General features: G+C 39.4%; 3 protein-coding genes across 3 annotated transcripts in view; all 3 read right to left on the bottom strand.

The window, feature by feature from the left end:
* LOC146673332 (uncharacterized) overlaps window positions 1–15,834 on the bottom strand; it is a 193,268-nt gene that overhangs the window by 133,865 nt on the left and 43,569 nt on the right. The gene's annotated exons all lie outside the window — the stretch shown is intronic.
* The window catches only part of LOC146673334 (coxsackievirus and adenovirus receptor homolog), a 189,769-nt gene that overhangs the window by 64,517 nt on the left and 109,418 nt on the right, over window positions 1–15,834 (bottom strand). The window lies entirely within an intron of this gene.
* Window positions 1,719–4,555, bottom strand: LOC146673339 (cell surface A33 antigen-like). Its single transcript, XM_085402018.1, has 3 exons — window positions 4,288–4,555; window positions 2,245–2,610; window positions 1,719–2,006 (listed from the first exon to the last, which is right to left on the bottom strand). Exons 1-3 carry the CDS (start codon window positions 4,355–4,357, stop codon window positions 1,894–1,896), a joined length of 549 nt encoding a protein of 182 aa, XP_085258144.1. The 5' UTR covers window positions 4,358–4,555; the 3' UTR covers window positions 1,719–1,893.

Here is a 15,834-nt window from a genome sequence, read left to right on the forward strand (position 1 = left end):
ACAATGAAGCACGCTCATATTCATAGCTACGGCCCCACTAACTATGTCTTTGGACTGTGGAACAAAGCTGGAGTACCTGGAGAGAACCCACACAAACACGGGGAGAACATGGACCTCCGCACAGACAGGCCCCGTGGTTGATTTAAGTTCAGGATCTTCTTGCTGTGAGGCAGTAGTGCTGACATCAAAATTATGTCACTGTATAAAAATGTATATTGTGTACTGTGGAGGAGGCAGCATTTAGCTGTAGCTGTAAAGCCACAAAGAACTGTAGACAATGATCAAATATGTCATTTTAAAACATTTACTGTTCTTCTGACGGGACCTTAGAGTGATGCAATTAAACAACTTCAGGGTTATTTGAGTGATATTCTTGTTTTTATATGATCTATTTGGACCGACTCCTAAGATAAAATCTGCATCAATTATGTCAACACGGAGATAAAAGAGATATCAAAAAAACTTTCACAGCCACAGAAAACATGAATAAAGTCAAAACAACTATACAGTACTATTTTATATAAAAAATGTGTTAGCTCTTGGAATATTTCCACTGAAGTAACAACCACAGAACAAACAACACAAGTGTTCATGGGATTAAAAGTTCAATAAATCTTCAGAGGAAACATCTGACTTACAGAAATCATTTCATCTTTGGTTTCATGACACTGTCAGAACATTCATTCAGTTATAGTTGCCATCAGACTGATTATTGATCAGTTAGTGTCTGTAATTATGTAACAGCTGATCTGCACATGAGGATCAGTTTGTGGTTCAAACCTCACAGAAGAAGTCTGACTTTACAAACAGAGGCTGAACCTGTAACACACTGGGCACTGACCTCATCAATACTGTGGGGAAACAAACCATAAACAAAGTAAATTCCTGACGTCAATTGAAATGAAATTTAGCTTCAAACAAGTTCAATGAGAAATAGAATATGTTGTTAAGGAAAACAATGAAATATATTTGTACTCATTTGAATATGTCTTAATTTTGTTTTGAAAATGGAAACTCATGTCTGTCCCACAGAAATGTAAAGAGTATAACATGTTAACAGATATTCATTTTTCCCTACAAACTCATTTAGCTGCCTGAGACCAAACATACAATTAAATGGGAATTCAACCTCTATTTGTCACATACACAGTACAACATGTAGTAAAATGCTTGTGTCCGAGCTGCGGACTGACTGCTGACATAGCTGTGCCATTGTTTTAGCATGGGGGGGGGGGGGTCCTAGCCAGGGCCCTTATTGGATACAGGGTGGGACTCCTGCTCCAAAGGTGTGTAGTCTTACCAATAGACTAGCTCCAGACTAGCTACTAGCTCCTACACTAGATCCAGCTGCGATAATAACAATGATAATAATCATACCAATTTACAATTCTCCCATACATCATAAGCAAAAAATGTTCAGTGTTGCATGTAATTACATTCCAATAGATGTAAAAAAACAAAACAAACAAACAAACATAAAAATACAGTTATGGTGAAGGATTCAACACTTCTTCCAACATTATTCAGTATCTTCTCTAAGCCTGATGTTAAATAAATGTCTTTGATCATTTTGGGTCTAATTTCATCCCAAAGGTGCTGGAGAACATTATTTATTTTAACCCGCAATTTTTAATAATTGTTTCATTATCTTTTTTATTCCTTCTTACTTGCAGAAAGGACAGCAGATACAACGTTTTATTTAAATGTTGTATCTGCCGTGGAATTTTTGGAATGAAGCAAATTTCTGGTTTTTCACTTGGACTCTGGTGTTTATGTTTCTTCAGTCAGTCAGTACTCCTGTGTTTTTCCCTTAGTAATGTTGGCTTCTCTTATCCAGCTTCACCATGTAAGAAGCTCTGGGACATTTCAAACTTGCTGATGTTCATCAGGATGTTAGTTAAAATCTCGGTTCTGTTGTTTACATTTTCTGTAGACCAGAAAACCAGCAACAAGCACAACAGCAACAGCAGTAACACTCAGACCGACGATCAGTCCAACAGGTCCTCCTGCAGGTGAGAAACAGGTGTGAGGTGTCAGCTGTCAGGTAGGTGATGAGTGAAGAACAGAACAGAATCCATTTCCTCTTCAAACTGCTGTCAGACATTATCTACTACACTCTGATCACATCACTCAGACCAGCTGCTTTCTACAAAGTCTCATCAACAACATCTTTAGAAACAAACATCAACAACCAGGAAGCAGCTTCACCTCTGATCACACACACACTCAACTCTACTCACTCACCTGGAGGAACAACTCTGAGGTCGATGATGCTGATGGGATCAGTCCTCGAATTTGCTCTCTTCCTCACGTTTGTTCCTCCCATGAAGACCTGACACACATATGTCCCATTATCAGTAATCGTCACATCCTTCAGAATCAGAGACACGTCTCCATCCTTCATCTGTCTGTCCTTCAGATCCACCCGGTTCTTAAAAGATGGATCCTGGTTGGTTGGATCAAACAGGTCATCCCGGTACAAAAGCACATATTCATCTTGCAGGTCAGCTCTGCTCCACTCTACAACTGAGATGCTGCTGCTGTTGTTTGGAGCTCGACATGGAAGAGTGACGCTCTTCTGTCCAGGCTCAGCTGTGATGATTTTCTGGTCTGAAAGAGGAAACGACACAGAACAGGGAGGTTAAAGGTCAAAGTACAACTGCTCACGTCGACGGCAGCCAATCGGAATAAGAACAAAACACACTGACTGCTTGTAGCAAATAAATAAGATGGATGAAAGAATCAGTGTTATATAAACATTTATACAGTGAGACACGTGCTGATAATAAGTGACCATAATGTGTGAGAGAAAGCAGCCTCTCATTATAAGACACTGTGAGTCTCTGCATGCTGGTGCTGAATGCCCAGAAGACAGTGGAGATTATTGTGGACTTCAGGAAGCACACAACCCCACTCCCCCCCATCATCCTGACTGACACCCCCATCACCTCTGTGGACTCATTCCGCTTCCTGGGTACCACCATCACCCAGGACCTGAAGTGGGAGCCCACCATCACCTCCGTCATCAAGAAAGCCCAGCAGAGGATGTACTTCCTGAGGCAGCTGAAGAAATTCAACCTGCCAACACGGACGATGATGCAATTCTACACTGCAATCATCGAGTCCATCCTCACCTCCTCCATCACCGTGTGGTACGCTGGAGCCACTATCAGGGACAAACAGAGACTGCAGCGTGTTGTGCGCTCTGCTGAGAAGGTGATTGGCTGCAGACTCCCATCTCTGCAGGACCTGTACACCTCCAGGACACTGGGGCGTGCAGCTCGGATCTCAGCTGACCCTTCTCACCCTGGACACAGTCTGTTTGACCTGCTCCCCTCAGGCAGGAGGCTCCGGTCCATTCGCACCTGAACCTCTCGCCATAAGAACAGTTTCTTCCCCTCTGCTGTTGGACACATGAACAATAACCACATGACTGTCCCCGCCACTAAAACATGACCCTGCATCACTGCATCATTTCATGTTTGGCACTGATCACCACCTGCACTCATGTATATATCTTTCTACGTAGCACTCATAATTCTTATTCTCATGTATATATCTCATGTATATCTCATGCACATATCTTTCTTTCTACATAGCACTTTAATTCTTATTGTTTGCACTGAAGCACCGCAGCAAATTCCTAATGTTGTAAACCTCAACATCTGGCAATAAACCCATTCTGATTCTGATTCTGATGCTGCCTTTATGGAGCTACAGCTGTTTGTATACACTGAACAAAAAGCTTTGTAGCTGCATACTGGGCTGGATCTAGAGAAATGTTCTTAGGGTTGCATGGAAAATCACATGGGCTGGCAAAATCAAAGGCATTTCTTTACACATATGCAGGTGTAACATTGTGTAATATGCCTTAAAATGCCAATGCAAACTCAGGTGGATCAACAGAGGTGGCATGTGGCACCCAGGTTCAAAGTGTCGATACTAGCTTATTTTAATAAACAACATTGTCATTTACAAAACTACGGTGGCACAAGGTGTGGCAAGAGAATTATTTTTGTGTGGCACATGCCACTCCATGCCACCTCTGTAGATACGTCCCTGACTCCTGAAACTACAACACATCACACTGACACACACATACTGGAAAAAGCACCGCTGTGCAAGCGGTCAAATTCACGTTACTTCACCTAAACTCGTGACATTTTCACACAAACAAACAAACTGATTCGATATGAAACTAATTGTTTGGGAAGTACCAGGTAAACCAGACTGATGTTTATTCCTCTTTATCTCACAGGGAAACACTGTTTGGTTTATAAACCTCACCTGCAGAGACAAACACGAAGACGCCGACAAACAGCAAAGTCGAGCAGAGCGACGCAGTTACAGGAAACATTTCCGTGTTTTTGTTTCGGCTGATCTGACTCTTAGTTTGTTCTAAAAGTCTGAGTCTGTTTGTATTTTCAGTGAATAACACAACTAGAGTTTTAAAACTGCCTATATGAGGTTAACTTTGAGGTTTAAATAAAGCTGAAACATTTGTGTTTCAGACACTCGTTCAAACTCCACACTTTCGATGTCTCTTAAGGAAGTCGCGTTAAAGTGACGTCTGTTACGCTGCGCTGTACGATGACCATGAATAAGTGCGTCATGACTAAGGCCGTCAAATGTAGATATCAACGTGAAAATCAGGTTAATTCTCTTTTCACAGACAAACACTGTTTGTTTTCTAACAGTTAAATTTCACCTACATTCACAAACACAAAGACACCAACAAACAAACAAGCTTTACTGATACAGGCTTCTCTTACCCAGCATCACCACCTAAGAAGCTCTGAGACATTTCTAACCTGCTGCTTTTTACTGGGAGGCTGGAATAAATCCTGACTCTGTCTCTTATGTTTACTGTAGATCAAAAAACCAACAAGAAGCTTTCAGACCAACGTTCAGTCCAACAGATGATGCAGGTGAGAAACAGGTGTGAGGTGTCAGGTAGGTGATGAGTGAAGAACAGAACAGAATCCATTTCCTGCAGCTGTTTGTATACACTGAACTAAAAGCTTTGTATACAGGGCCGGATGTAATGAAATGTTCTTAGGCTGGCAAAATCAAAGGTATTTCTTTAAAAATATGCAGCTGTTGCATTGTGTAATATGCCTTAAAATGCAAACAGTGTTTCTGACTTTTTTGCACAACCATTTAAAACTCAGGGACAGATCTACAGAGGTGGCATGGAGTGGCATGTTTATAAACCTCACCTGCAGAGACAAACACGAAGACGCCGACAAACAGCAAAGTGGAGCAGAGCGACGCAGTTACAGGAAACATTTCCGTGTTTTTGTTTCTGCTGATCTGACTCTTAGTTTGTTCTAAAAGTCTGAGTCTGTTGGTATTTTCAGTTAATAACAGAACCTCAGTTTTAAAAAAAAGTTTAAAAATGACTACATGAGGTTAAATTTGAGTTTTAATAAAGCTGAAACATTTCTTTTTCACTCATACTCATATTCATACTCAACACATTTTGTAGGATGACCATAAATAAGTGCATCATTACTAAAGTGGTGAAATCTGAGTGTTTAACAGGTTCAGTTCTTGAATGATCTCCACAGAATAACACAAACATCACCTCTCTCATCATCAATCATCAGCTACATACTAAAGACCATCATCAGCCAAAGGACTTCAAAATGATGTCACTGTATAAAATGTATATTGTACTATGGAGGAGGCAGCATTTAGCTGGAGCCTCCATAAAACCACAGAGAACTTTCTCCACCTTTGTACAAAATAGTCAAACACTTACTTTTTTTCTGGATGAAATCTGTAATCCTCAAAGTCTTTTCTGATCATCATGATGGAATAAAATAAATAATAAATAAATCAATAAAATATTTAAAAATGTAAAGAGCAAAAAGAAAAAGTACAATAAAATAAAAAAAATAAATAAATGGACCTCTGTACTAAACATCCAGAGAACAAACTGAGCTGTGTTTCCTTATCAGCTGTTTTTAAACAGACACACCTCAGATCTGTGACATCAGCGCCCACAGCGTCACCTTAGCAACCACATTCCTCCACCTATCAGCTGTGAGTTCACATATTTGACAGACAAAAACAAAGTCACAGCTGACTCTGAGCCCTCACAGTCAGCTGATCCTTCTGTCAAATAACTTAATGAAACCCTGAAATACAATAAATATTTCAGGTCCTTGAAGTACACACGGGTGGGGGCTGGAAACCCACTCCACCTGTCACAGTCTGAAGACAGAACGTGATTTCTGTCAGTGTGTGAGGATCAGTATGATGTATAATAATGTGAGTAAACTTCAGCAGGTTCATGTCTGTGATGTAGAAACAGGAACAAGCAGAGGTGCTCTGGATGTTTGATCTGTGCTCTGATAATTCAGCGTATCACCATGTGGGACAGGAGACTGTCCAGCACAAGTTACAGCCTGTCAGAGTGTCGCTCACGACAAACAACAGATGCATCTGTTACTGTTTCTGTCTGCTTTTATTCTAAGCCCACCTTTTATTTCCTGTCCTGTTCTTGTTTTGTGCTCATGCTCTGACTGTGAAATGATTTCACTTCAGTGCAGCTAAAGCTCCTGTTAGAGCGAACATAGCTGTGGTTAGCTCCGCCTGCCCGTCTGTTAGAATACAATAGAATCAAATACAATAAAAACATCCTGAATATTAAGATCATTAGTTCAAACTAACAAAGTCTATGTATTATTATTATAATTGTTTTAATATAACACTGAGATGCAGCATAAACTGTTCACTTAAAAGAAAATTTGAAGCTGATTGTTGCAGTAACTAAATACATTTACTAAAGTGAAACTCATGATACAACCTGTTTAAAAACTGATTGTTCAAACCTTAAATATTCTTTTTAAATGCAACATATGTAAAACCAATAAATCAAGGTGATTAAATGATTAAATTATTGATCAGCTCCTCAGCACCACTGTGTTGATGGTAAATAGCTGTGTGTCAGTATCCTGGTCAGACTGGTTCAGCAGTAGAATCATGTGTCTGTGTGTGAATCATATCAGATTTCCTCTTTGGTGTTCAGCACATTCATCAGCTCTATTTGAACTTGGAGCTCCATTATTTTTCTTCTGTTGTTTTGTTCTCGTCTGGATGTAAAATCATTTTAGAGGTCAAAGCTGACACACCTGTGGTTATTTCTGCCTAATTAATTAATTAATTAATTATTTTGTCTTCCATTTAGTGTTTGTTTTGATGGTAAACTAAATACTTGACAAATTTCTTATTGTTTAAGCCTAATGAATTAAATGATCAGTAACTCCTTTGAAATGATCATCTGAGAAAGTTTGCTAAAGACAACAAACAGAAACTAAACCTCCAGCTTCCTTAAATGTAAAAGTTTGATTTGTTTCCTGTTTATTTTTCCTCCTCTGAGGAAATATTTGAAAATCATCATTCAAAATCCAGCAGGGAACATTTGATGAAATTTGAAGAGAAGTTAAAATGTAACAAAGAGAAATGATTAAATATTAACTTCCTTTCTCTGTGCTGACAGAGAGTGAAGATTAGATGGGAAATATTTTATGGTCTTTTTCTGGTCAGTAATTTTTTTTGGGTCATTTCTTTTTATTCAGTCTGTGGAAATAAAACAGGGACACATTTTAGCTCAAGACTGTGGGGAGCAGGTGCTGCAGCACCTCCTGGTGGATGTTTATATTTATGACCAGGGAGACGTATTAAAATAAATAAATAAATAAATGAATAAATAAATACCAAAGATATCTCAAAATGTAAGTTCTTTTGTAAACAGCAGAGTAATAATGTGTAATTCCACCTGTACTTTGACCCAGAGCTCAAAGACTATATGCAGGTGAAGTCTATATTTTATGTCTATGTTTTATATGATTACTCTTTTATAATGAAGTTAAAATGTGTGTTAATGTCTAGAAAGCTTCTAAAAAAATGGATTTTGTTCCTCTGTGGACCTGACATAAATAAAACCTTCCTACTCCTAACAGTTAAGTCTTGCCTGCAGACACAAACACAAAAAAAACCCACAAACAGAGAAACTGATCAGAGTAAAGCAAACATTCCTCTGTTATCTAGTTCTGATAATCTGCTTTCTGCTAAATGTCTTAGACTGTTTGTATTTTCAGTGAAAACAGAAACAGAGTTTCAATCTGACTACGATTAAATTCAGATTTAAATAAGTCACAGATTAAGATAAGAGATCTGTGATTGAGCTACTTGGTTGACTTTCCCATAAGTGTTGATGAAAAAAGAACTTTGTGTAACTACATATAAGTGCTTCATAATAAAATATTAGCTGTCACAACCATAAACCCACAGCTGTTCTGGAGAGCTTTGTCCACCTTTAGTATCCAATCTGTTATTCCACTGAAGACCATAGCAACATTTTAGAAACCACAGTCCTGTCTTCTCCAGCTTTACATACACATATTTGACAAACAAGTACACTTACAAAGTAACAGGAAGTGAACTTGTCTCAGTGAAACAGGTAGATGTGTAGAAACATCCTGTCTGTGTAGTGTATGTGAATTGAAATCAACTTATTCTAATGAGTAAAATTCAAATGTCACATGTACCTAAACATCATGTACAATGTCCTGTACAACACGGTTATTTACAAAAACAACAGGCTCTTTTCTTAATTCTTCACATGCAATAAACCCCAAGAGAGTGACTGTTCAAAATATATCCACTGTCTTGAGTGAATGCATTTTTTCATTTGAAAACAAAAACAAACAAAAAAAACCAAACAAACATTGATCATAAGTCCAGCAGGTCTGATCACATACTCAGACAACATGAATGGAAAATGTAAATAAAACACTTACTCTGTTTAAAACCACCGCACTTGTTTCTGGTGTCGTCTGTGTCATGGACGTCATTCATTACTCTACTCCGAGTACAAAGCGCTATATAAGAACCATTTACCGTTTACGATTTGTTCCCTCAGAACTTCACAAGTTATGAAATTTCAATGACTAAAAAAAACTAAACAACAAAAAAAAGTTCTATGAAAAGCTCAAACCACTACAACTGTCACAATCTAGAGACAAAATTTTTATCAAAGTTTTAATTAACTGAACCATCTGTGAGGAACAGAAACAAGTCCAGGGTAAACCAGTGCATTCTGGGAAACTTTGAAGGCTCATATGACCGTGTGGGAAATGTGGGAAATGTGGCTCCAGTTTCAGAATAAAGTAAAACAAAAAGGCCGATGGAATTTTCCAATTATTTATTATTACTATTTATTATTTAAATAATATCCTGATTATTTATCAAATCCTCAGCAGCTGTGTGTTGGTGGAAAAGGTGTGTCTGTGTGTGTCTGTGTGTCAGTGTCCTGGTCAAACTGGTTCAGCAGTGAGTGTTTGTTTATTGTACAGATGTGTGTTTTGTTTCACATGAGCTGTTGGTTTGTACAGCAGAATGAAAACACACAAAGCTTCTTTCCTTCTCCATTTTTATTCTGTGTTCATGAAACATCTGACAGTGACGTGACCTCATGTGTCAGTAGAGCAAACAGAGCTGGTTAGCTGTTAACAAGATGCTTAGCTCAGCTGCGTGAAAGCGATAAAACCACACAGTTCGAAACGTTTTGAAACAGAACGGTTGTTGTTGTGTAGATTAGTGCTGCATTCATTTGATTTCTAGTCAAGGAAATGATGAGCTGCTCCCCCTGGTGGATCAACGGGGAAATTGTTGAACTAAATAGCAATAAAAATCAAAATACAGAAAAAAAATCAAGATAGCACCAGTGTGTGTGGCTTACCGTCTGCTTCTGTCAATTGTGTTATTGTTTGTTTTGTTTCTGACAGTTCTTGCCACCCAATCAACTCACAACTGGTGTATGAATGCCCCCAAAACTTTTAGATCTTCAGTTTTTTGCCATAAGTTTTAAAAGCTCTAATCAGAAAGAGTTAGAACAGAGTATCCACCGCCCCTGGCTGATGTTCTTACTTGCTAAATGGAGCGCTTCCACCTGCCCCGACACACCGTCATTAACGCCGTAAATGTACTGGTTTAAGGTTTAAGCTGGTGAAGTTTAAACCTTGCCTTAGTGTTTCTTCAGAAGCTGCTCCAGTTGGTTATTGTCTGTTCCATCCCAGGGCATCTCCTGGATCCTGTTGCCTCTTGTCTGGTTCTTGTGATGGGGTTGGGTGGAGGTGAGCCTGCTGGCCGCTGTTTTTTGCATCTTGGGAGTCATGGAACATGCTTTTTTAATATGTGCCCATTAACCTGGGCTTTACAGACAACTTCTACCCAGGCTTCAGCTCCAATGAGGATGGCGCTGATAAATGCTTCTTTAGCAAATAAAACATTCAGTTGGTGAGTCTAGCATAATTTCTGAACTGTTGCCCTCTGACTGCTCATTTCTTAATGCTCTAAAGATATCAGGTAGAGGATGAGGAATACTGAGTTTTTAAAATAACTTTCACTGCAAACAACTCCATGTACCAGTTTCCCCCTCCAGCTTTGAACTTCTCACATTTGAACTGGGAGGCTCTCAACTGGTTGTGTGCAGTAATCCATCATCTGCCCAAGTTTAACAAAGATATTATAAATTACTGTTCATGTTTTTGGCTGAAGTTGTGACTAAATGTGATTGGATTTTAATAGTTGGTGATTTTAATATTCACGTCTGTTCCCCTGATGGATCGTTTGCTCAGGAGTTTTTAAATCTTATTCAATCTTTTAACCTTGTACAGTCTGTAGAAAGCCCTACACATCAGCAGGGGCACACTCTTCAAAGTGACCTTGACCTCTGTCTTGGTTTGCTCAAATGTTAGACTCAAAACTCACTTTCCTTTCAAAGCTATTGGAAAAAAAAGTTTTTTTCCCAACTGATTATGTTTTTGGATAGTAATGGTGTTTTTTCAGTCTGGTTTTAAACATCTACACTCCACTAAACCAACACTTTTACGGGCTTTTAATTACATAATTAAATGATTGCGGAAGATCCGCAATTCTTGTGCTTTTAGATCTTACTGCAGCCGTTGATGTTGTTGACCAACCACAGTATTCTTGGAACACTGATCTAAAGGTTTGAAGGACCTTAGATCAGCCGACCTGCTGCTTTCGGTTGTCCCCAAAACTGGTTGAAACTTAGAGGAGAAAAAGCTTTTTCAATTGTGGCTCCCAAACTTTGGAATACGTTGCCTTTAAATATTAGACAGGCATCTTTGCTTCTTGCTTTTAAGTCTCTCAACTCAACTTTTTTCAGCATTTAGCATTTAGACTGGTGTGAGTTGATATGCTTTTTTCCCCTATATGTGCGTGTTTTAATGTGAATGGTTTTATCTTTTGTTTTATATCTTGTTTTATTTTTGTACAGCACTTTGGGCCAACTTTCCACTATTTAAATGTGCTATATAAATAAATTAGATTTGGATTTTGTATTTGAAAACCATTAATCTATAAATCAACACTAAACTTTCCAGGTGATGGCTATCTGATCATTTGTAACCTCTAATTATAATTATTCCAACTCACTGGAATCAGAAAAAGCATTATTTTACTTTTATATATTTAACTAATAGTTTCTGAATCCTCTTAGGTAAAAAAGCAACTAAAGTCTGACATCTTGAAGTAAAATGTGAACAGTAATCTATGGTGTGGAGGGCAAAATATTAATTAATTCAGTGTGAAAACACTGCCACCATGAGGTAAAAGTGAAACATTACATAATTATGAATAGACACATTTGTGGGATCATAAATTATGCTTAATCCACTGAGTATAATTTCGCATGTGACTGATTCTTCACCAGATTTACCTTTTGTTAAATCTGTTGTGAAGAACAGAAGAAGAGCACTGTCAGGACCCCCTGAGTTTCACAGAATTTCAGACTTTACTTTTCACAGAAGGTTAAAAACACATCATCTGTGGTGATCTTAAGATGCCCCCAGCAAAGTCACAGGAGTGTTATACCCACTGAGATTTAAACTCATCCCTCTTACCTAAATGGACATTGATTCGTTTCTGAAAATAGCTGCAGCACAAATTGGTTGTTAATAGATTAGTACGACTGTCATGCTGCTATGAGAGAGTATTAGGGCCATTTTAAGAAAAAAAAAACATTATCAATTTTGAGATTAAGCTTCAAACTCATATTTGAGAAAGTTGAAATTTGGCCCTCACAGTCGTTTCCAGCCGAACAACTGCCACAACACTTATACCCTCTACAAAATGCTTGTGTAGATGAATCAGTGAAACACATTGGTCTTATTGTGTCTTGTGATACAACACACATATTCTTTATTGCACAAGACTGTAAATATCCATATTTCCACTCCCAGCTAATTCATGTAGCACAAATCTGACAAACTCTTTCATGTTTGTGTGTTTTTTCCTTTTAACCAGATGCAGATTTGTGCGCCATCTCTTCTAACTTTGTTATACTCATCACCACAATGTGTTTGTTTCTGAAGACATGCTGAATTATGATTTCACTAACTAATCTTTACTGGTGTATAGGCCCTTTGTACATTACTCATTTAGCCTCAAAAAATATTGAATATTCCAACAAAAAATACATAAAACATGACATAAAACATATAAAAATGTGTTTTATGTATAATTTTTACTCTGGTTTGAGATGCTGGGTGGACCAGAGACCAGCAGCTGGACGTCAGTGGTTGGACTGGTGGGCTACTTCAGTGAAGAGTAGACAACGTCTGGCTCTGGTTTAAATTCTGAACACAAACACACACAGTTCAAACAACAGGAAACATGATTACAAGCTTTGTAGTTCAGTCAAGACCTCCAACCTCCATCTCTCTGCATCACACACAGTCCCAGTTCAACTGGGTCAGAGCTCTGAGTTTGATCCAGGATGAGGTTTGATCAGCTTATCTTAGCATGATGGATGCAAACAGGATGAGCAGCGAGCTTGTCTCTATGCAAAGTCAAAGATAAAGAGCAGCTGTACCTGGGCCTGCTTGTTCTGATGGTTGTTTGTCCAGAACTGACGTCTTCACTTCTCACTGCTGAGTAGATCACAACTACAAAATACATTTCTGCAAAATGAAAACAAAACTCATTGAAGCTACAATACACCAGTGCAGCTACACAAAGCAAAACATTTTTACTGTTTCTAATGTTTCATCACGAAAGTCCATGACAGTGCCGGCCATTGCAAGGGTCACATTTGTAACCAGATGAATTTGTCCCCCCAAACACTGTTTGTGTGACTTCCCAGAGTTTATCGTCCAATATAGTGAAGAAATTACAAGAACATGTAAAACTTTCTTTCTGTTCTTCACACGGTTCAGTAACATGAGAAATATGATGGGTCATGAACAGGAGGAGCTACATGTCACCGATGTTCTGGTTTATAAACCGCAGCATCTTTGTACAGTTTTTTTTCCTCATCTTAACACCTCTGCTGTGAAACACTGAGTGACCACAAAGAACTGGAGGCTGTTTCTGAGAAAGATGCAGGTGGACGACCACAAAGCTGCCATCTTTTTCCACTGCAGACTGACACTCTTCACCACAGAGCAAAAAGCAAACACGTTCTCACAACATGAACACTATTATTAGACAAACCAGTAAAAACTGTGGTGAGAACGTTTATGTGTGATGGATGAACTGTAATCAAAAACAGGAAGTTGGTTTTACAGTTTGCCGAACTTTGAAACGGTAAAAAGTGTTTATTATATTAAACAACATCTTGTCAATTCAGTCGTTTTCTTTATATCCACCGACAACCAACAGTCTCGGTCGTTGTGTCCTTGGGCAAGACACTTCACCCCTTTGCCTACTGGTGGTGGTCAGAGGGCCCGGTGGCGCCAGTGTCCGGCAGCCTCGCCTTTGTCAATGCGCCCCAGAGCAGCTGTGGCTACAATGTAGCTTGCCATCACAAGTGTGTGAACGTGTGTGTGAATGGGTGGATGACTGAATGTAGTGTATAGCACTTTGGGGCCCATAGGGACGAAGTAAAACACTAAGTAAAGCGCTATACAAATACAGGCTATTTACCATTTACCATATGCAAATATGGCAATAAATTGACGTGGGCCAAAAACCAGACAGCAGATACATGTCAGACTAATCAGAGCTGCTCTAAGGTCCTACTGCTCAATTACAACACTGATAATGTTCTGAGTGTCACAACATACCTGCCATCTGGACCTGAGGCTGAGTCATTAGTTAAAATCAAAGACTCGCTAAAGAAAATTGCTGATCTGTCACATTTATTTCTGCTTATCTGCAGGGGAAGCACCCTAAGAAGAGAAGCCCAGAACTCCACCTCCTTGGCCACCTCCTCCAGTTTGTCCAGGGAAACACCATCATTCCCAAAGACTGCTGAGGAATATTATCTCTAAAGCATGTCCTGGGTCTGCCCCTGGGCGTACTCCCAGTGGGACACCTCATCCAAGAGGCATCCTTGTCAGACATCCGAACCACCGCTACTGGATCCTTTTAATGTGGAGGAGCGGTGGCTCTACTCTGAGCCTCTCCGGGATGGCTGAACTTCTCACGCTATCTCTAAGGGAGAGACCAGGCACTCCTCGGAGAAAACTCACCTGATTAAGCAAACAGAACCACATCATCTGCAAAAAGCAGGGATTAGATTCTAAGGCTACGTTCACACTAAATGCGAAAGTGCATCAAATCTAACTTTTTTGACCCTATGCGACCCATATCCAATCATGGTATGACAGTTTGAACAGCACAAATCCGATATTTTCAAATCCAACGTCACTTTTGTACCTACCAATTATCAGTGCCAGAAAAGACAAACTAGAAAGGATGGGGCAGAAACTGGAGACGGAGCGAGTCAATGGACAGAAACTGAGTTTTCTCTCTAGTTAATTTGTCAAAATTCTTTCGGTTATGACTGCAGAAATTTATATATTGCTGCAACAACACCTACTAACTCTGTAGCTGCCATTTTTACTTCCGTAAACAGAGCACGTTGTGTGTCATTAGTAGGGATGGGTATCGTTTAGGTTTTATCCGATACCGGTGCTAAATCGGTACTTTTGAAACGGTGCCGGTGCTCAAACGGTGCTCAAACCGGTGCTTAAAGAATGGAGAACACAAAATTGGTCCAAAAACCTCTCATATTCAGCTGGTTTTATGTAAAAAGATAACAATGTTAGCCTTTTCTGCAGCTATGGGGCATATATGGTATCACTCTTGGCTGGAAGCAGTGCTTAAACAATGGAAAAAACACAAACTTTGTCCAAAAACCTCTCATGTTTAACTGTTTTCCACTTTTTCTTTGGTCATTTTAGCCTTTTTGGCCAAGGTGAAGGGAGTATCTGCCATCAAACAAGAAGACAGCCGCATGTAGCTATGATGATGTTTGCTAGTTCACCTTACATGCATTAATGTAATAACGTGGTTAGCCTACTCAGCGTAAAGTACACGCGAACAACATTAAACTACTCACGCAGAGAAGAACGGCTGCTGCTGCCATCAAATATGGTGCATTTCTCGGCTTTTAAAAAAACAAACGCTATGCGTCGCCAGGTGTTTCATCGGATTTGAGGTGTTACCTCCTTTGCACAGTATCAGCTTAAAGCACTTGTTGCAGGCTGCTGAGTTTGCATATTTTGCTGTGAAGTACAGCCAGACTTTTGACCGCTTCGCCTTGGGCATTTTTAATCTGTAGCTCTGCTCTAACAGAACGTACGTACCTGGCCCCGCCTACTATCCTCGGAAACGTAAAATGATTGGCTAGAAGTGTATCACAGCTCAGGAAAAAAAAGCACCGAAATAAAGCACCGAAATGTGCGCTGCTTTTCGGTCTGGTTACTACCGTTTATGTCAGAACCGGTGCCATCATGGCACCGGACACCGGTACCCATCCCTAGTGATTAGTAGGATCTGCTAAATTGGTCC

The sequence above is a fragment of the Rhamphochromis longiceps genome, linkage group LG3 (assembly GCF_057381845.1).
Source record: "Rhamphochromis longiceps isolate RC_006_pf linkage group LG3, R_longiceps_female_GT1.1, whole genome shotgun sequence".
In the NCBI taxonomy this organism is placed as follows: domain Eukaryota; kingdom Metazoa; phylum Chordata; class Actinopteri; order Cichliformes; family Cichlidae; genus Rhamphochromis; species Rhamphochromis longiceps.

Excerpts from the sequence above, each read along its gene's own strand:
- LOC146673339 (XM_085402018.1), bottom strand. The coding sequence starts at position 4,357 with ATGTTTCCTGTAACTGCGTCGCTCTGCTCGACTTTGCTGTTTGTCGGC. Across the intron at positions 2,611-4,287 it reads CTTCGTGTTTGTCTCTGCAG|ACCAGAAAATCATCACAGCT; the intron begins GTGAGGTTTATA and ends TTCCTCTTTCAG. Across the intron at positions 2,007-2,244 it reads CCTCAGAGTTGTTCCTCCAG|GAGGACCTGTTGGACTGATC; the intron begins GTGAGTGAGTAG and ends TCTCACCTGCAG.